The 18,642-nt window shown below is 58.1% G+C and overlaps 8 protein-coding genes across 8 annotated transcripts; 3 read left to right on the plus strand and 5 right to left on the minus strand.

Moving 5' to 3' along the window:
- Nucleotides 1-67: 67 nt before the first annotated feature.
- Nucleotides 68-543, minus strand: ISF_00034 (ATPase inhibitor, IATP, mitochondria; the record flags this gene model as incomplete). The annotated part of the gene is made up of 3 exons (XM_018843641.1): nucleotides 68-107; nucleotides 218-349; nucleotides 419-543. 3 exons carry the CDS (start codon nucleotides 541-543, stop codon nucleotides 68-70), a joined length of 297 nt encoding a protein of 98 aa, XP_018708091.1.
- A 3,047-nt stretch (nucleotides 544-3,590) lies between these two features.
- On the plus strand, nucleotides 3,591-4,610 carry ISF_00035 (14-3-3 protein; the record flags this gene model as incomplete). Its single annotated transcript, XM_018843642.1, has 5 exons — nucleotides 3,591-3,651; nucleotides 3,710-4,016; nucleotides 4,071-4,312; nucleotides 4,373-4,443; nucleotides 4,494-4,610. The coding sequence occupies 5 exons, from the start codon at nucleotides 3,591-3,593 to the stop codon at nucleotides 4,608-4,610; spliced, it is 798 nt and encodes a 265-aa protein (XP_018708092.1).
- Nucleotides 4,611-5,118: 508 nt separating this feature from the next.
- ISF_00036 (DnaJ domain protein) lies at nucleotides 5,119-5,625 on the minus strand (the record flags this gene model as incomplete). The annotated part of the gene is made up of 1 exon (XM_018843643.1): nucleotides 5,119-5,625. The coding sequence occupies one exon, from the start codon at nucleotides 5,623-5,625 to the stop codon at nucleotides 5,119-5,121; it is 507 nt and encodes a 168-aa protein (XP_018708093.1).
- Nucleotides 5,626-6,046: 421 nt separating this feature from the next.
- ISF_00037 (hypothetical protein) lies at nucleotides 6,047-6,645 on the minus strand (the record flags this gene model as incomplete). The annotated part of the gene is made up of 3 exons (XM_018843644.1): nucleotides 6,047-6,082; nucleotides 6,140-6,200; nucleotides 6,266-6,645. 3 exons carry the CDS (start codon nucleotides 6,643-6,645, stop codon nucleotides 6,047-6,049), a joined length of 477 nt encoding a protein of 158 aa, XP_018708094.1.
- Nucleotides 6,646-7,090: 445 nt separating this feature from the next.
- Nucleotides 7,091-9,322, plus strand: ISF_00038 (DEAD-like helicase; the record flags this gene model as incomplete). Its single annotated transcript, XM_018843645.1, has 1 exon — nucleotides 7,091-9,322. The coding sequence occupies one exon, from the start codon at nucleotides 7,091-7,093 to the stop codon at nucleotides 9,320-9,322; it is 2,232 nt and encodes a 743-aa protein (XP_018708095.1).
- A 262-nt stretch (nucleotides 9,323-9,584) lies between these two features.
- ISF_00039 (valyl-tRNA synthetase) lies at nucleotides 9,585-13,017 on the minus strand (the record flags this gene model as incomplete). Its single annotated transcript, XM_018843646.1, has 5 exons — nucleotides 9,585-9,991; nucleotides 10,053-11,078; nucleotides 11,137-12,789; nucleotides 12,843-12,929; nucleotides 12,987-13,017. The coding sequence occupies 5 exons, from the start codon at nucleotides 13,015-13,017 to the stop codon at nucleotides 9,585-9,587; spliced, it is 3,204 nt and encodes a 1,067-aa protein (XP_018708096.1).
- Nucleotides 13,018-13,672: 655 nt separating this feature from the next.
- Nucleotides 13,673-15,122, plus strand: ISF_00040 (hypothetical protein; the record flags this gene model as incomplete). Its single annotated transcript, XM_018843647.1, has 2 exons — nucleotides 13,673-14,579; nucleotides 14,641-15,122. The coding sequence occupies 2 exons, from the start codon at nucleotides 13,673-13,675 to the stop codon at nucleotides 15,120-15,122; spliced, it is 1,389 nt and encodes a 462-aa protein (XP_018708097.1).
- A 155-nt stretch (nucleotides 15,123-15,277) lies between these two features.
- Nucleotides 15,278-18,642, minus strand: ISF_00041 (DNA-directed DNA polymerase theta; the record flags this gene model as incomplete). The annotated part of the gene is made up of 12 exons (XM_018843648.1): nucleotides 15,278-15,312; nucleotides 15,363-15,468; nucleotides 15,520-15,604; nucleotides 15,658-15,762; nucleotides 15,819-16,046; nucleotides 16,096-16,539; nucleotides 16,588-16,815; nucleotides 16,866-17,017; nucleotides 17,256-17,528; nucleotides 17,576-17,758; nucleotides 17,817-18,082; nucleotides 18,150-18,642. 12 exons carry the CDS (start codon nucleotides 18,640-18,642, stop codon nucleotides 15,278-15,280), a joined length of 2,598 nt encoding a protein of 865 aa, XP_018708098.1.

Here is an 18,642-nt window from a genome sequence, read left to right on the forward strand (position 1 = left end):
CCGTACATCTGTGATGCCATGCGGACCGAGGGGAATCGCCAAACTGAAAACGCGGGGCAGACTCTTTTTAGTTCTTCTCGCCACCCTGGTCCTTGGTAATCTCGTCACTGCGGTTCGATTGTTAGCGAATGACAGAGAAGTGCGTGTAAGCTTGCCCGCGGTGGCATCCCAAACTCAATTGGGTTCATGAAGCCGGCGCGGACGGAGCGGAACGTACATGTGCTCGGACAGGCGCTGGAGGTGCTCCTGCTGCTCGGCGAGTCTCTGCTTGAGCTCGAGGAGCTTCTCCTTCTCGCGCTGGCGGATGGCGTAGTCCTCGGAGGCGCGCTCGCGGCGCTGAAAGGCGTCGCTGCACCATCAATCACGTCAGAACTCTCTCTCTCGAATTGGGAGAAACATGGAGGGGGACTTGACTTACCCTTGGCCGCCGGTACGGGGGGGAGCGCCGGTGTCACCTTGGGCCATGGCGCGGGCGGTGGTGGAAAAGGCGGCGGTGCGGATGGGACGGAGGGCGGCCGTCTTGGCAAAGGTTGTGCGAAGCATCGTGGGATGGATGGAGAAGGGTTTTCCGTTTGATGGGAGAGAAGGTGTGGGATGGATGGATGGATGGAATTTTGGGATTTGGGGAAGGGGCTTGTTTGGAGAGGAGGTGAGCTGGGCTGACTGACGTGGTTTGGCGGCCGAGGTGGTGTGGTTTGCCACAGCAAGGCAGCTCAGCTTCCATGCTTACCCGGTAGCTCTAAGCTGTATGAGGAATGGCACTCTTCGTGAGCAGTTTCGAGCTGTTGAGTAGCTTGGTACATAGATTTGTGCGTGTGAGGAGTGGTGGGTTCAAGTACCCCTCTATCGGAGCGGGGTGCCCCCTCTGTTCCGGGAGCTTCCTGAGCTGCCCAGCAAGTTCTGGTTAACAGAATGTTGCACTTGCTTGTTGCCAGCTGCCATATAGGAAGCCTTTTTCTTTTGCGGCGACCAAGCGGGCGCATCTGAGTTTCCTGCGGGCTACTAATGGCTGGCGCCTCTGTCGCCCTGCATCCGCAGGATTCCGCAAGGTTGGGCTTGCCATACGACTAAGTATGCGCGTTGCCCATGATGCAAGGGGAATGTTATGCCCTTGAGTCGGCTCTCTACGAAATCACCTAACCAGCGGAAACGCCACTATGTGGGTATCGGTGGGTGGCCACATCTACGACATTATTGAGAGCGGCACGATGTCTGTCATAGCGAACGACAATGCTGCTCGTGATATTCTCGCACGCTGCTGGAACTTTGAATACCGCTCGGCGGGGCCATTGCAGACAACTTGGTTGCTGTCTTGGAGAGGCTGCCTAACAAATGAGCCAGGCCACAGGCATACTTCTCTCCGGCAAGTTCTCACCCAATAGCTTCTGTCTTCATCTTCTCTCTAGCGGATCAACGACTTCTCAGCTTTCCACAAGCACCAGCTCATCAACTCTGTTGATGACATATTCGACCCACTTCCAAATCTTCAAGCCCCCAGTACTCGTGAACAAGATGGCGGAGGCTGTTGTGACAGGGCAGACATTGATCATAGAAAGCGTGTTGATTTAAGAGGAAAAGAGCCTACACAAGTGCTAAGGACAGGGCATATTTATGAAGGAAGGCTTTTAAGGTCGTTAAGCCATTGCTCCGTACCTATCTTGGTGGATTTTGACAGTGTATAGTTATGAGCGTCGTAAGCCAAATCGCTGGGCGGATGCTGTAAGGCGCCGCCAGCAGCTTGCTGGAATGGCTGGGCTGTAAATGCCTCCGTGAACGCGTTACAGACGGCGCTTATTATTACCTGTCATCAAAGCTCACTGTTAGACGTAAGTTTACAGTACCGCGCGAGATACCTGTGGTCGTCTTTGTATATACGTTACGAAGGAATAACTATGTAGGTAATTGCTTGATGTTAACTGGACAAGTGGGGAGGCCGGGCTGGCCAATAAGCAGCGGAAGAAAGGGATACGGCGCGGAATTGACTTGGGCTGGTTTCCGGAAGCCAGCTAGTTAGGTAGGCCATGAGCGAGCGTTTGTTTATCGCCTGGCTGATAACAATGAACACCTTGCATAATTTGCCTAGCCGGATACCAGATGATTCACTACCTAATAACTAGGTAGTTGGAATTACGAGGGCGGTTGGGCCAGGGTCCAACTGGACAATACGGTGTTGAGATGGCCAGGATGAGGCGGCCAAGCAGAGGTACTAGTACATGCAGGTACAGTGCATGAAGGCGGTGGATGTGCCGTGAGCACGATAGAGCGAGACTGCCCGCCCGAACAAAATAATAAGATGGGGAAAGCAGAGAGGTAGGTTGTCCGTTGTTCCAAAACAGTGCCTATTTTCTCATCCTCTTCTGCCCTAGACATCTTTCTTGAGAAATGGCATCGGCGCTGTCCGATGCGTGCCGGTGGCCTGAGACCCGTGTGAGACTTTTTATTGGGTGCACGTGACGGTTTGAGATAGGCCGTCTTTTGGTTGCCTGAGGCGTTGTTTTGGTAGCTTGGATGTACCGGTACAGAGCGTGGTGGCACTTGCGTGGGTGGCGCTGGACAGTAGTAACAATGCCCCAGCGATTGGGCGCTTGAGTGACTGGGTCAGATCAGCGCTCGCAGATTAAACCAGGCCAAGCTCACTGCCCGCTGCCGCTGCTGCCCTCAATTTTGGTGCCTTCAGTGCTGGAGCTCCCTGTAGCAAGTACCCCTCAGGTACCTCGCACGTACGCCTGGGCCGCCTGTGACTCGCCCTCTCACACGCTCCCCGTCCCTCTCTTCCTCATTTCGCCTTCGTCGCCTGCCTCTCTCCTCGCCCTGCTACATAATCTCAACAAACAAACCAATTTCCGCATCATCTCTCCCACACACCACCTGGACAAGCTTCCACCACCGAACCCTCCGACCTTGCTTTCTCCATCAACAACTCTAATACTTTTTCGTCCCTTTTTTTTGGTATGTCCTCCCGATGCATGGCACCAGGCGTTCCTCGTCCTGCATCACCTGTTCTCGCTGCCTTTGCAACCCCTCCCGCCGGACCAAGGCGTACTTTCGTCATCGCGCCCGTTTTCCCTCTTCCCCCGTCCTCCTCCACAGCACGCGCCCGCCTCGACGATACAGCCTCTGCCAGTGAGCCATTATTACATCTTCGACGAGCGACATTTTACAGCATCGTCATACCTCGCTTCGGCGCTGTCGTGCTCCCTCCCTGCGCGCCGTGGACGCAGGCGCCAACAGAGAAACCCCCACTAGAGCCGCCCAAGGAGCGGGGGAGGAGGGTTGAGCTACCTTATCGCCCTCGCTCTACGGCCCGCCCACGCGTTTCGCGACGTCGCTATGATTCACGATACGTCAATCCGCAGTTTGCGTGGCGCTTGTCGGACGCTGCGTTGTTGGCTGTCGTTTTTCTGCCACTTCACCTCCCTAGCACCTGCCTGCCCTTGAACGAGATTTGCCAGTGGCTACCCCCTCTTCTTGCTCCCCCTTTTCCCATACAAAAACCGCCAGACTAGTGCCAACCAATACGCTCCTATCGCCCGCCAACAACGTCTTGCTAACAGCTGTTTTTTCCTCCGGCTAGACTTTAATTCTCCAAAATGGGTAACGAATATGCCGTCTATCTGGCCAAGCTCGCCGAGCAGGCTGAGCGTTACGAAGGTGCGTCGCTAACCGCTCCGTAAAGAGCCCTGCCTGTGCTGACTTGTTGGCCTTTCAGAGATGGTCGAGAACATGAAGATCGTCGCTTCCGAGGACCGCGACCTGACTGTCGAGGAGCGCAACCTTCTTTCCGTCGCCTACAAGAACGTTATCGGTGCGCGCCGTGCCTCTTGGAGAATAGTCACTTCTATCGAGCAGAAGGAAGAGTCCAAGGGCAACTCTTCCCAGGTCACTCTCATCAAGGAGTACCGCCAGAAAATTGAGGATGAGCTTGCCAAGATCTGCGAGGACATTCTCGACGTCCTTGACAAGCACCTGATTCCTTCTGCTAAGTCCGGCGAGTCCAAGGTCTTTTACCACAAGATGTGTGTTTGAAATATGCGCGCCGTTTCATTGTTCAATACTGACTCCTATTAAAGGAAGGGCGACTACCACCGCTACCTTGCCGAGTTCGCGACTGGCGATAAGCGCAAGGATTCGGCCGACAAGTCCCTCGAGGCCTACAAGGCGGCTACCGAAGTTGCCCAGAGCGAGCTTCCTCCTACCCACCCTATCCGCCTCGGTCTTGCCCTCAACTTCTCCGTCTTTTACTACGAGATTCTCAACGCCCCCGATCAGGCTTGCCATCTTGCCAAGCAGGCCTTTGACGATGCCATTGCTGGTAGGCTTCCTCATTCGTTCTAGCGCACCCAGGCGCAGCCGACTGACATTTTTATCACAGAGCTTGATACCCTGAGCGAAGAGAGCTACAAGGACTCGACCCTCATCATGCAGCTCCTCCGTGACAACCTGGTAAGACTACCGCAATCGTGCTGTCAGAAAACGTGGGCTAACTTGTATAGACTCTCTGGACTTCCAGTGAGGCCGAGACTGCCCCTGCCGCCGAGGCTGCCGCCCCCAAGGAGGAGCCCGCCGCTGCCGAGGAGCCCAAGGCCGAAGAACCCAAGGCTGCCGAGTAAGCCTACCCATCCATGTCTGGGACTCATTGGCTTTTTTCGCACTCAGGTTTTAGGGCGGACTGGTGTCTATGGAGTGACGGAAGACGTCGTTTTTATCCAAGAGCTTCGGCATTGTTTAGGTAAACACGCAGAAACAAAGAACGGGGTTATTGATTTTGTCTCTTATCTGTTTTCCCACGGATGCAAAGAAGCCCACCAAGCCGTTGCATCGACGAGCTTGCTCTGCGCTTTTAATGCCGTGCCCGTTGGGACGAATAAAAATTTATTAAAATTGCTTTCAATACCAATATTCATTCTACACTGTGATTTGTGAAACCTGCCACTCCCATGCTATGCGTTTGCGATTTGATTAAATTTCATTTCAATCCTAGGTATTGAAACTATAGTACGCCAGCCACTCTGTCGACAATGCGTTTGTTTTTATTACCTCTGTTATGTACAAGTGATTATCCAATCTATCCGTAATAACCCTGCCTTTTATATACAAGCATTCATTCATAAGCTGTCATTACTCGTCCACCACGGCGAAATGCACCTTGAGCCACAGGCTGCAATCTTGGCACCCCACCATCAAGACGCCGTCCTCGCTCGCCTCGACAAGATCCGCCTCCTCGAACGCGTACCCGCGGTCGTTGCCGCACCGACACGACCGGTGCCAGCGCTCCTCCCCGTCGTCGAACTCGAGGTCGTCCAGGTCGACGTTCTCAATGCCCGTCTGGAACCGGGTTGCCTCCTCGTCCCCCGCGCCGCCGGACGAGCGTAGCGCGGCGTCGTACTCTTGGCGTCGCCGCGTGGAGGACAGCACGCCGTAGGCCTCGCCGATCTGGTCGACCGTGAAGAGGGTGGCGGCGGTGGCCTTGTCGGGGTGGTTGCGCAGCAGGGCGCGGCGGTAGGCGCGCTTAACGAGCGCAGAGGCGTCCTGGGCCTCGGCGGCGGCGAGGAGCGCGGGCTGTAGGTCGAGGACCTGGTAGTGCGTGGCGGTCCGGGACGGACGTCCCGCGGCGGGACTTGCCATCGGGGAGTGGGTGGCAGAGAAGGGGGGTGGTTGGAGTATGACTTTTGGGAGAGGAGGCGTGGAGAGGGAGATTTTTTTTCGTGGTCGTTGGGAACAAGCTGGATGAAGTCAAAATGGGTCACGTGATGCAACTTTCGATAATCTGGGACAATACCTCGTTGATGGTCATATGAAATGTATGCAGTAGTATAGAAACAAATTTCCTAATTTTTTCTCTTTGTTGTGAATGCAGTTGTACTCGAGGGCGACAATGCAGCGTGGATGGAGAGGCACTTGCAAGGTATGGACATCACAGAGGTTGGCGTAGATTTGCTTGAAAATTGTATTGTAATAGTAGTACAGGGTGGTATATACACGCTCGTCTGGGTAGCGCTCTCGGCGTATGGGATTTTCAACCTCGTCAGTTGTATTGTACAAGCATTTATTTCGGGAATTTTGTCCAGTTTTGCTTTCCGACCTATTTCGTATGGTTAGCAAGACTCCCTCAATGACAACAGAGTCACTGAAAACGTACCGTCTTCCACTTCTTGATGAGATCGGGCATCTCCAGCATGGCTTTTCTTCTTTGTTCCATCCTGTGCACCTCGTCGTTAGTAAAATCCTCTCTCTCCTCAAGAGTCCTCTCCGCGGTTCAACGAACTTGGCAATCATGTGTCTCTCGTGGATGTGACCCTTGACCTTGTGTCCGACACCTGTGCCCTTGACGCGCAGACCGTGCTCAACGCGGTGCGCCAGGCGCTGCGAGGGGTCCTTGGCCGAGGCGGGCATCAGCTCCGCGACGCCGTGGTCGCGCGCCATCCGCAGCAGCTGCGCCTGCCGCCGCGCCGAGTACACGGGATCGTGCAGCCGGCCGGTCACGGGGTGCTTGTAGAACTCGAACGGGTTCTGTCGAAGCGTCTGGAAGGACGTCGGCGCGCTGCCCGGGGCTACGAGGGCGGCGGGCGGCCACCGGGCGAGGAAGCGCTGTAGGGGCTCGGGCAGGCTCTTGGCCAGCTGGACGAATTGCGACGTCGAGGCCATTGCGCGAGATTTGTGGCGTGAGAATCGACGACTTGGATCGGGGACCCTCGGAAATTGGCCGGGATTTCGTGTGCGACGAGGCGCGGAAGAATTGATGGTCGCTGCGGTGAGTGGTCTGTCAAGTCTTTGAGTGTTGAAGCCATCCACAATGCCGGCCAGCGACTTTTGACGACCCACAATTCTGGACTACAAGGGGCTGTGATTGGCTTGCTGGCCCACACTGAGTAGCCAAGCTTCCGACAGCCTTTGATAAAGTCGCAGCCTGCTGTATGTCTCGCAACTTCTTGTGCGTCACCACACCCTTTCATGATTCTTGATCTCGCGGCGTTGGCACTGATCTATGGGCTTTCGTATTACCTGGTCGATGCGATCCTCGGCCAACTGAGCACCAAACCACCATCGCGCACCGCCGCTCTACAAGACCAGCCACCACCACAGCAGCACCATGCCTCTGGACATCGAGGAGATCCTACGCCAGAAAAAGGCAGCGGAAGCCGCCGCCGCCAAGCCTCGCTTCATACCAAAAGCTCAGCGCGAACGTCTCGCCGCCGAAAAAGCTAAGCAGGAGGAGGAGTTGAAGCGGAAAAAGGCCTCCGGTGACGCGCACAAACGAGCCGAGGACGAGAAGAAGTGGGAAGACCGATCTACCGGCAGGACATCGAAATCAACGGCGACGAATGGAACAGCCAACGGCGTGCCCACCGGCCCGCGCTCTATGAATGGCGCGGGCCCCAGAGACAGAGACGACCGAGACCGTCGAGACGGGCGAGCCGGAGGCGGCAAGGGTAGCAAGGAGGGCAGCGGCAAGAAGGCTAACAAGGCCAACGCTGACAAGCGCTCCGCCGAGGAAATTGAAGCCGAGCTGCTCCGATCCCGATACCTAGGCCCCGAGGTGAACCAACATTCAAATTTCTCAGCCCAGAAAAAGCGGATGCGAACGACCGAGAAGAAGTTCAACTTTGACTGGGACGCTGGCGAGGACACGTCGCGCGCCGACGACGGGGGCTACAGTGGTGGCGCGGGCGTTCGCGGCTTCTCGCTGGCTGGTGTTGGCGGCGAGTTCGACAGGGAGGCGGAGGAGCGGGCGATGAAGCGCGCCCGCCTGATCGAGCAGCGCGACCTCGAGCATGGCCGCGAGCGCGCCAAGGGCATGATGGAGGACTTTTACCGCGCGCGGGACAAGGCGCGGGACCGCGCGGAGCGGACCGGCCTCGGCCGCCGGTGGAACGAGAAGCGGCTCGAGGAGATGCGCGAGCGCGACTGGCGCATCTTCAAGGAGGACTTTGGCATCTCGACCAAGGGCGGCACGCTGCCGAACCCCATGCGCAACTGGCAGGAGTCGGGCCTGCCGCCGCGTCTGCTGAGCATCATCGAGCAGGTCGGCTACGACGAGCCGACGCCAATCCAGCGCGCCGCTATCCCCATCGCGCTCCAAGCGCGGGACCTGATCGGCGTGGCCGTCACGGGTTCCGGCAAGACGGCCGCCTTCCTGTTGCCGCTGCTCGTGTACATCGCGGACCTGCCGCCGCTGACGGAGACGAACAAGAACGACGGGCCCTACGCGCTGATCCTAGCACCGACGCGCGAGCTGGTGCAGCAGATCGAGAAGGAGGCGCGCAAGTTCGGCGAGCCGCTCGGGTTCCGGTGCGTGAGCATCGTTGGTGGGCACTCGCTAGAGGAGCAGGCGTACGCGCTGCGCAACGGCGCCGAGATCATCGTGGCGACGCCGGGTCGCCTGGTGGACTGCATCGAGCGGCGGCTGCTGGTTCTGTCGCAGTGCTGCTACGTCATCATGGACGAGGCGGACCGCATGATCGACATGGGCTTCGAGGAGCCCGTCAACAAGATCCTGGACGCGCTGCCCGTGTCCAACGAGAAGCCGGACTCGGACGAGGCCGAGGACGGGCGGCTGATGCGGCGGTACGTCGGCGACGAGCACGGCGGCACCGGCGGCCGCTACCGCCAGACCATGATGTTCACCGCCACGATGCCGCCGCTGGTCGAGCGCATCGCCAAGAAGTACCTGCGGCGCCCGGCCATGGCCCTCATCGGCAACGCCGGCGAGGCCGTCGAGACGGTCGAGCAGCAGGTCGAGTTCGTCGCCGGCGAGGACGCGCGCAAGAAGCGCCTGCAGCGCATCCTCGCCTCCGAGCAGTTCGCGCCGCCCATCATCGTCTTCGTCAACATCAAGCGCAACTGCGACGCCGTCGCGCGCGACGTGCGCGCCATGGGCTGGTCCGCCGTGCCGCTGCACGGCTCCAAGACGCAGGAGCAGCGCGAGGCCGCGCTCGCCGCCGTGCGCGCCGGCGAGACCCAGGTGCTCGTCGCGACGGACCTGGCCGGCCGCGGTATCGATGTCGCCGACGTCTCCCTCGTCGTCAACTTCAACATGGCGAGCAGCATCGAGGCGTACACGCACAGGATCGGCCGCACGGGTCGCGCGGGCAAGAGCGGCACGGCGATCACGTTTCTGGGCAACGAGGACGCGGACGTCATGTACGACCTCAGGCAGATGCTGGCCAAGAGCTCGCTGTCAAAGGTCCCGGAGGAGCTGAGGAAGCACGAGGCCGCGCAGACGAGGCCGGTCAAGGGTGGAGGTGGTCGGGCGAGGGCAGGAGAGCAGGAGAATGAGGGCGGCGGTGGTCGGGGAGGCAGAGGCCCAGGAGGAGGACGATGAGTGGGAGGCAAGATACCAGGATCAAACACCGTGTATTACCAATAAAGATTGGTGCAAGAATTACAGAATAGGCGAATCAAGGAATTAGTCAGGCCTGGGATACGATACCACTTGCGAACAAGGTTGGGTTGTCAATGAAATATATCTCTTCATGTAAAATAAGTGGCGTCTTCATCTTTCATTCATAACAACAATTAAAAATCTTTCCCTATCCTTCACATATGCTTTTTTTTTTCTTTCGTTCTATACCCCCCCCCCAACCTTACTCCAGCTTGAGCTGCTCAAACTGCTGAATCGTGGCCTCGAAGCTGGCCAGCTCCTGCTTGGCGTCGGCCAGCTTCTTCTCGTCCGCCTCGCGGACAGCCTCCGAGGCCTTTTGCAGGTAGACCGGGTCGGCCAGGAGCTTCTCCTGGCGCTGGATGCTCTGCGTCGCCTTGTCACGGCGCTTCTGCGCCTTGCCAATCTCGGCGTCCATGTCGACGCGCCCCTTGACGTGCAGGAAGACGGTCGCCGCGGTCGAGACGGGGTACGCGACGCAGCCCGTGGGACGGGGCGCGTCGCCGCCAATGTTGTTGATCTTGTTGACGGCCTTGCCAGCCAGCGAGGTGATGGAGACGAGCTCCTTGGTACACGTCTCCTCGGCGGCCTTGGTGAAGGTTTGAATGATGACTAGAACGGGAGATTGATTAGCTTGCATGGGGCGTCAAGGGGGAAGGTTGTCTCAACATACCATCGGCATTCTCCTTGATGGCGTATTCAGCCGTCAGGGAGCGAGCCGCCTTGACACAGTCCAGGACGAGCTCGTACGCAGTCTCCGACTGAGGGTCGTCCAGCGCCGGGGTGTAGACGGGATACTTGGCAATCATGATGGACTTGGTCTCGTCACTCGGGCGGCGCGGCATTCTCTGCCACATCTCCTCACTGATGAAGGGCATGAAGGGGTGGATCATGGTAAGAGCAGCCTCGAGGGCTGTGTAGAGAGTCTGGATGGCCGACTCACGCTCCTCGGGCGTGCCGTCGCGGATAATGGACTTGGAGTTCTCAATGTAGACGTCGCAGAGCTCGCTGTACCAGTACTTGTAGATGATGGCGGTCGACTTGGAGAACTCGCGGTCGGCAATGGCGACGTTGACCTCCTTGGCGGCCTGGTTCATCTTGTGCAGGATCCAGCGCTCGGCCAGGGTCTTGCCAGGGACCGCACCCTGCTTTGAGGGGACAAAGTCGGCGGGAAGGCTGCCGAGGACGTACTTGGTGGCCTGGAAGATCTTGTTGCAGAACTTGCGGTAGCCGTAGATGGAGCGAATCTCCAGGTTGATATCGCTGCCGCCCGTCGTGGCGTTGATCATGGTGAAGCGCAGAGCATCGGCACCGCACTGGGGGATGCCGTCGGGGAAGGACGTCTTTTGGTACTTGGTCGCTCTCTCGACCTCGGTGGGGTGCAGGTTGCCGAGAGCCAGCTTGTCATGCAGGGTCTGCAGAGGAATGCCGGAAATGACATCGAGAGGGTCAATGACATTGCCCAGACTCTTGGACATTTTACGGCCCTCTGAGTCACGAACCAAGCTGTGGCAGAAGACTTCCTCAAAGGGGATCTTGCCAGTCAACTTCAAGCTCAGCATGATCATGCGAGCAATCCAGAAGAACAGGATATCCCAGCCGGTCTCGAGGACGCTGGTGGGGAAGAGCTTCTCCAGGTCGTGTGTCTTGTTGGGCCAGCCCAGAGTGCTGAACGGCCATAGGCCAGAGGAGAACCATGCTATTGAAATTAGCGGCTGCGGTGAGTGGTGAAAGGGGACAAGGCAAAGTCAACTTACTATCGAGAACATCCTCGTCCTGCTCGAGGGTGAACTTCTTGCCAGGGAGCTTAGCCTTGGCCTTTGCCTCGGCCTCCTCCTGGGTGCGGCCCGAAAACCAGAGCTCCTCCTCGGGCAGGTCAGAGCCGCCCTCAATCTTGGCAAAGTAGACCGGGCACCTGTGTCCCCACCAGAGCTGTCTCGAGATGCACCAGTCGTTGATGTCCTCCATCCAGCGGTAGTAGGCCTTCTCGGCGCTCTCCGGGCGGATCTTGATCTCGCCGTTCTTGACAACCTTGACAGCCTCGGCGGCCATGTCCTTCATCTTGACCCACCACTGGGGCTTCATGATCGGCTCAATGACATCCTTGGACTTGCTGCACATAGGGACCTTCATGGCGTTGTCCTTCTTGTCGACGTACAGGCCCTTCTCCTTGAGCGCATCCTGGATGCTGTAGCGGACGTCGAAGCGCTTGTGCCCCTTGTACGGACCGGCATTCTCGTTCATCAGACCGTCGTCGTTGAGGATGTTGATGAACTCGAGGTTGTGGCGCTGTCCGAGGGTGAAATCGTTGGGGTCGTGGGCGGGCGTGAGCTTGACGGCACCGGTACCAAAGTCCATCTCGACGTACTCGTCGGCGATGATGGGCAGTTTGCGGCCGGGGATGAAGGGGTGAATGGCATTCTTGCCAACAAGATGAGTGTAGCGGGCATCCTTGGGATGGACAGCGATACCGGTATCACCCAGCATGGTCTCGATACGGGTAGTGGCGACCTCGACGGTCTCGTCAGAGCCCTCAATGGGATATTTGAAGTGAACAATGACACCAAATTCAACCTTCTTATCGTAGCCAGGAACGTCAAGCAGTGTGCGGCCAGTCAGCTCCTTGTTGTCAACTTCGAGGTTGGACAGCGCAGTGTTGAGTCTTGTGCACCAGTTGACAAGTCTGTTGGCTCTGTAAATGATGCCCTCCTCGTGAAGACGAACAAAATTCTCTATGACAGCAGCATAGCGGCTCTCGTCCATGGTGAAGGCCTCGCGGGACCAGTCAAACGAGCCGCCAAGTCGGGTCAGCGCCTTGTTGATGCGCTGATGATAGTCCTCCTTCCACTCCCAGACGGTCTCGATGAACTTTTCTCGGCCGAGATCGTGGCGGGTCTGCTGCTTGCGGCGCCACAGCATATTCTCGACGACAGACTGCGTAGAGATGCCGGCGTGGTCGGTGCCCGGAAGCCACAGCGTCGTCTTGCCGTGCATGCGGCTCCAGCGAATCATCATGTCTTGCAGCGAGTCGGTCAGGGCGTGGCCCATATGCAGCGCTCCAGTGACGTTGGGAGGAGGGTGGACGATGACGAAGCTGCCCTCATCCTTAACGTCGCCATTGGGTTTGAACTCGGGCTTGAAGAAGCCCTCCTTCTCCCACCAGGTGTACCACGCCGACTCGACGGCAATGGGGTCGTATGCCTTGAAGTTGGGGTCTTCGAACGATCGGATGCGCTTCTTCTCGCCAGGTGGCGTGTCTTCGACGTAAGGGGGGACCTCAGGCTCGTCGGCCTTTTCCTTTTTGGCCTTCTTCTCTTTATTAGCGGCGGCATTGGCGGCCTGGACGGCGGCCTTGGCCTTTTTCGCTTCGAGCTTTGCGGCCTTTTCGGCCTTTTTACGATCCTTCTCTACTATGAAGATTGTTAGGACAGTGGTCCGCGTCGATTTAGGCATTCCAACTAACACTCTTTCTCAGACTTGACTTTGGGAGCCTCAGCGCCGGCCGGCGCCTCAGCGGAGGGGCTTTGCGCCGGGATGGAAGCACCCTCAGCTGCAACGGCAGACAGTTAGCAGGTGCGCATGAAGGCTTGGGCTAGACGCAGCATACCGATGTTGGGGCGTCCAGCGTTGGTAGCCATGATTGCACGTGTGGTAGTCAAGGGTCGTCGTGGGGAAACGGATCGCACGCGAAGTGCTCGAACAGCGAGTCTAAACGTCGTCCTGGATGGTTATGTTGAAGCCCACAAGAACTTGGGCTTCAAACTCCGCCGTTGATATAACCCAGGTGAATTTGCGTCTGACTCAAGAACGAGCCTGTTTGGTGCGGTTTCGCTGTTTGGGATTCACAAATTTGAGTCACCGCTAAGAATTGGTCGCTCTGCGAAGTGGGATGAGGGGAGGGGCAATTTTTGTGGCTAGAGCTTGCGCCACATCTTTGCGCCACACGAATCTCTGGGGGAAAGCTAACTAGAGAAGTCAGGAATGACTTGCTCTGCAGTTTACTCATAGTTATTCGGCCAATTATCGGAATCGGTAGGAACACTTTAAAACTGTGACTCTTGGCCATCCAGAGATTATGTATCGGGCCATCTGCCGGCGCAGCACTATGCAGCTGTCGCGGTGCCCCCTAGCCAGGCGACAGTTTTCGAGTGAAACGAAGACGGATCAAGTGCAGTTTACATACGCGCTTACAAACACATCAAAAGTGAGTACGGCGAGCGGTGGCATATTTAACGGAGCTCCTAATATTTATGATGATTTTACTGACATTTTCAGGATGCGATCTCGTCCATGATGGATGACATTGCCTCCAAGGCCCTGTCAGCAAACTCTTCCGGCCACAACGCCGCCGTCGTGCTCGCCACGCCAGAATTCGCCAAGCACTTCGAGGACATCGACTTCATGGGCTGCATGGCCTCCCTCCTCGCCGGCCACAGCCGCCCGAAGCAGTTTTACCTCCTGGGCGCCATCGTGGACGGCATCGCGCCGCAGCTCGGCCGGTCCTACCACCACGCCTCCTCACCCGGCATCTCCGTCCTGCGCGGCCACCTCGACCACATGCTGCCGGACCTGTGGCGGCATCCCTCGCAGTTGCAGCCGCCGCGGTCGCGGGAGGACAAGGACGCGGTGTCCGCGCTGTCGTTCTCGCTGGGCGCGTCGCGCCTGACGCTGCCTCTGGCGCGGACCACCTTCCAGAACAGCAGGCCCTCGACGTTCCTTTCCGCGGGATTTGACCTCCACGAAAACGGCACGGAGATGGGCTGGCCGCTGGAGCAGCGGTACGCGGAGGAGGTGGTCGTCTCGGACAGCGGCGAGCTGCCGCGGCGGATCGGCGACCTGGGGCTGTGGGCGCCGCTGGTGCCGGTGACGCCGCCGCGGCTGGTGGCGGCCAGCTTCGGCAACATCGTCCGCGGCGTCGAGGTCGACGGCCACGCGATCCCGGCATCGACCGAGCTCGAGGACGCCGTGAACGCGTTCTACGGCAAGCGCGGCAACAGCGCGATCAACACGGGGCCGGCGGGCATCTGGGCGCTGGTCACGCCCAAGAGCGACGCGGCGGACGCGGCGACGTCTTGGCTCAACGGCAGCCCGACGCCGCTGTCGGTCGACACGAGCGAGTCCAGCATGCAGGAGCTGGCCACCAAGACGGCAAAGTACCTCCACAGCTCACACCAGCGCGGCGCAAAACTACTTCAAGTTTGTACGTCGTTAACGTCAATGCATGAGATTTTCCGACTGAAAAAACTAACAAGCTTCGTCAGTGAGCGGCGGCGGCGGCTGGGGTGCCAAGAAAGGCCTGCTGTCCCTGGACCCCCAGCGGACGCACTTCTCACTCTCCGAGGAGGAGGAGATGCGCCGCTTCGCGCAGTCCATGAACGGCTCAACCTTTGCCCCGACCGGCTGCACGATCCAGTTTCTCATGGCGCTCGACGACGTCCCGGCCATGCCCGAGTACGCGCCCCCGAGCATCGTGTTTGGCGTCCCCGGCACGCACCAGGAGACGTCAGCCACCGCCCCGCCGGAGAAGCCGTTCATGGGCGGCCACTTTGGCGCGCTGTCGAGCAAGGGCATCTTTGTGGCAGCGCCGGGCAGCGGCGACGGCGCGGAGCAGCTTCCGGATGAGAGGAAGCTGTCGGTACCAAACTCGAGGCTCTTCGTCGCGGAGGGCATTGACGAGCAGATGAAAGGCTTCGGCAAGATGCCGACGTTTGCGGAGGCCGGTCTCATGGCGCTGCTGCTGTAGGGACGGGGGGGCGGATTTTGTGTATCATGTATGTTGTACGATATATCTAGGTGTGTTGTATATAGACGATAGAACCGGAGCCACCCTAAAAGGGGTTCCCGAACAGAATGCCGAGTTCGTTTTCAACATCTGAAGACGCCATCTCTGCCTGCGCTTTATTCCAGGTCCATTTCTGCCTGCATTTGTATACCTAGCATCCATTAGTTTCATTAGCTGACCAAGGCTCTTCTGTCGACTCACTCCATAATCTGTTGGCCGAGGCAGAAATAATGTTGGCTTTCGACAGCAGCTTCTCTTCGTATTTTGCAATGTCCAGACCCTTGACCCGACTCTTGCTAGGATTTGCCTGCAGACACAGTCAGGAACCACACACGTCACGCAGGCGGTGCAGACAAACCTGTTTCAAAATAGGCACGAGCTCTTTGGGATCGGCATTGGCTATGGTGCCGACGGTGCGGAATCCATTTTCCCAGAACACACGCCTGTTGGTGTGTTAGTGTCCCGTGCACCAAGGTTTGAAAGGACATCATCTTACGCCGTTCGGCTCTTTATAAAGGGTATTTTTGCGAGACTGAGTAGCTCAGTACGAGCGCCTGCCAAGAGGCGATCAGAGAAGTGGTCGAGCGCCGCTGCCATGAGGCTACCAGTTGTTAGCACAGTCGGCCCAAGCAAAGTAATGAATGGCATGTTTCGTACCCCCAGTCCATGTGCTGGCAGAATTTGATCACGCCGGCAGCGAAGCCATGACAGGTCTGCGAGAGTGTTTGCACGGCGCCTCGCGGTGAGTCGTACTTTCGCGCGACCACGTGGATTGGCACCTCGTTGCATAAATCCCGCAGCTGAAGCGCCAGATAGAACCTCTTGTAAACGCGAGACAGCTCCTTTGCTTCCGGTGTGTTCTCAGGCACCGAGACGCCTTGCGCGCTGCACAACATTAGCATCTGCGGTTCTTTCACCAATGCCGTCAACGTACAACTGGAGAATAGCAGTCGGCTTGATGCCTAGGAATCGTAAAACGCGCAACCCGCTCTCGTCGAGCAGCTGCAGTTCGTTTCGGAATACCTGCCAGTTGATCGTGACACCCAGGTCCTGCACCGGGGTGAAGACGTAGAGGATGTGCAGCTCGCCGTCCATGACAAAGGCTCGCAGCGCCTTGACAAGCTCGCGGTGCACGAAGATGCCGTCATCCGGGTCAATGGCGGACGCCACGATGGCTCCGCCCAACCGCGTCGGCGCATAGTTGCCAAAGGCGTCGGCCTCGATGAGCTCGAGACCCTCCAGATCCCTCAAGCTGGCCCTAAGATCGTCATCGACTCGAGCCATGTCTTGGGTAAGTGCCAGGAGAGATTTTGCAAAGTAGAAGCGAATAGAGTCGTAGCTCGTAGCCAGGTGTACAGCAATTACTTCCAAAACAGCACTGCGACGGTTAGGACGGAAGCGCACGGGTTCGACGCAGGGAACTCACCGTTGAACGCGGCGATTTTCCGATGTAAGACAGCTAGTGACCTTGGGCAGCTCTGCCTTGATCAGCTGCACGACAGGCTCCAGGTCGGCCTCGCGGCAGCACAGATAGGTCTCGCCAACAGGCGACTTGCCTTGGCGACCGGCACGCCCGCGCATCTGCCTCAGCATTGCTGGCCCTACAAAGTCACGGCCCATCCTGGCATTGTGCAAGATGACACGGCGAGCTGGACTGCAAGAAATGAGCAAATATCGAGATCAAATGGGGTTTTGGGCTCTTACAGGTTGATGCCAGCAGCGAGGCTGCATGTGGCGACACAGACTAGAAGGGTCCCGGCATCATATGCGGCTGCGATCAGATCTCTCTCTTCGGCGGTTATGCCAGCCTTCTGAATTAGCATCGCTGAACGCAGCGCTGGGGAGAGGACTAACATCTAAAGACATGTTAGCCGAGTAAGGGAAGACGTCGGAAGGATACGCACGATGAAATGCAACACCAAACAACACTGTCTCCTCCAATACGTGATCGAGACCGGTCGGCAAGCTTCGTAACTCATCTAGCAAGTCAGTGCGTTTTTCTAGTATTGTTTCGTGCAGTTCGGAAATGTCTGGCATCACCCGGCTGATACACCGCGCCACAGACTCCGTCATGCTGCGACTACCCGCGAATACCAGGACGCCGTAGCCAGCAGACGCAGTTTCATGGGCAAGCGTGACGACGGCATTCAGCACGGGATCTGACAGCTCTTTGTGCGAGGAGGCACCAATCGCGCGAACGGCATCCACCCTGCCACTCTTGAGCTGGTCGGCGTTATCGGGTAGGCAGCGAGGATCATCGGCGGCAAAGACGGCACCGTTGCAGACGAGGTGTTCTTCGATGGGAACGGGTCGGTATCGCGTCTCGAATGAGTGGCCATTGAGCCATTGAGCCATGAGATCCATGTTCTACCTAGTATTAGTGAGGCGAAGGACACCGCGGGACATCGCCTTACGGGAATAGTGGCACTCATGCCGACGATTTGAACCGTATGCTCCAAGCTGAGTAATTTCGTGCCAATGAGCTCCAGTGTGTAGCCTCGGTGCTCATCGTCAATCATGTGGAGTTCGTCCAACACGACCGCCCGGAGCTTCGATATCGAGCAGTCTTGGATGGCTGCGTTGATAAGCATATTGGCCTAATTCCCGATGAGCCGTGTTCTGCGCCGTTTACACGTCCTCCTCGACAACTCGTACCTTTTCCAGTGTGCAGACTCCAATTTCAAAGTCGTCCCAGGTGGCGCGGACCTTGCCGCCGCCGAAGAACCCAAGCACGCGCAGGCCATCCGGGCTCGGCCTTGCGTTGAACGGCGCGTGGATATCCGCTTCAACGGCCGACGGCTGCTTGAGGCCCTCGACAAGCTTGCGCAGCCAACGCACCTTTTCCTGGACGAGAGCCACGTAGGGGAGCACAAGCAAGGCCTTGGACTCGCGCTGGTGGAGGATGCGCTTCAGCATGAGCACTGCCGCGAACCATAATAATCAGCGAACGTTGCGAGCCGGCGCGGGCAGGTCAGGACAACGGCTTACAGTCGGCGACTAGGGATTTACCACCGCCGGTCGGCGCGCAGTAGACCAGGTTGCGCTCGCCGGAGAGCAGGCCGGGCCCCTTGAGGCAGTTGCGCTGCCAGGGGTAGATGTAATTGATGCCCAGCGCCGCAAAGTTGGCCACCAGCCGCGGGGGCAGGTCGTACACGGCGTGCGACAGGTGCAGCTCCGGGTCAAGCGACGACGACGGCGTCGCGGCGATCTTGTGACGCTGCGTGTACTCACCGTCGCCCGAGGACGACGGCCCGAGGGCGGTGATGCGGCTCGGTGTCAGCTTGGGCGCGGCATTGGGCAGGGCGACGGAGCGCTTGAAGAGAAACGGCGGCGGCTTGGGCGTCGAGTCAGGATCGACGGAGCCGGTGACATTATTGCTCGCGGCAGACCATGTGCGTTTCTGGCCGGCGACGGGGTCGGTGTGGGCATTTTGGGCGAGCTGGAGCGATGTCGTGTGCAGCAGGCCATTCATGTGCTGCAT

Source organism: Cordyceps fumosorosea, assembly GCF_001636725.1.
Source record: "Cordyceps fumosorosea ARSEF 2679 chromosome Unknown scaffold_1, whole genome shotgun sequence".
In the NCBI taxonomy this organism is placed as follows: domain Eukaryota; kingdom Fungi; phylum Ascomycota; class Sordariomycetes; order Hypocreales; family Cordycipitaceae; genus Cordyceps; species Cordyceps fumosorosea.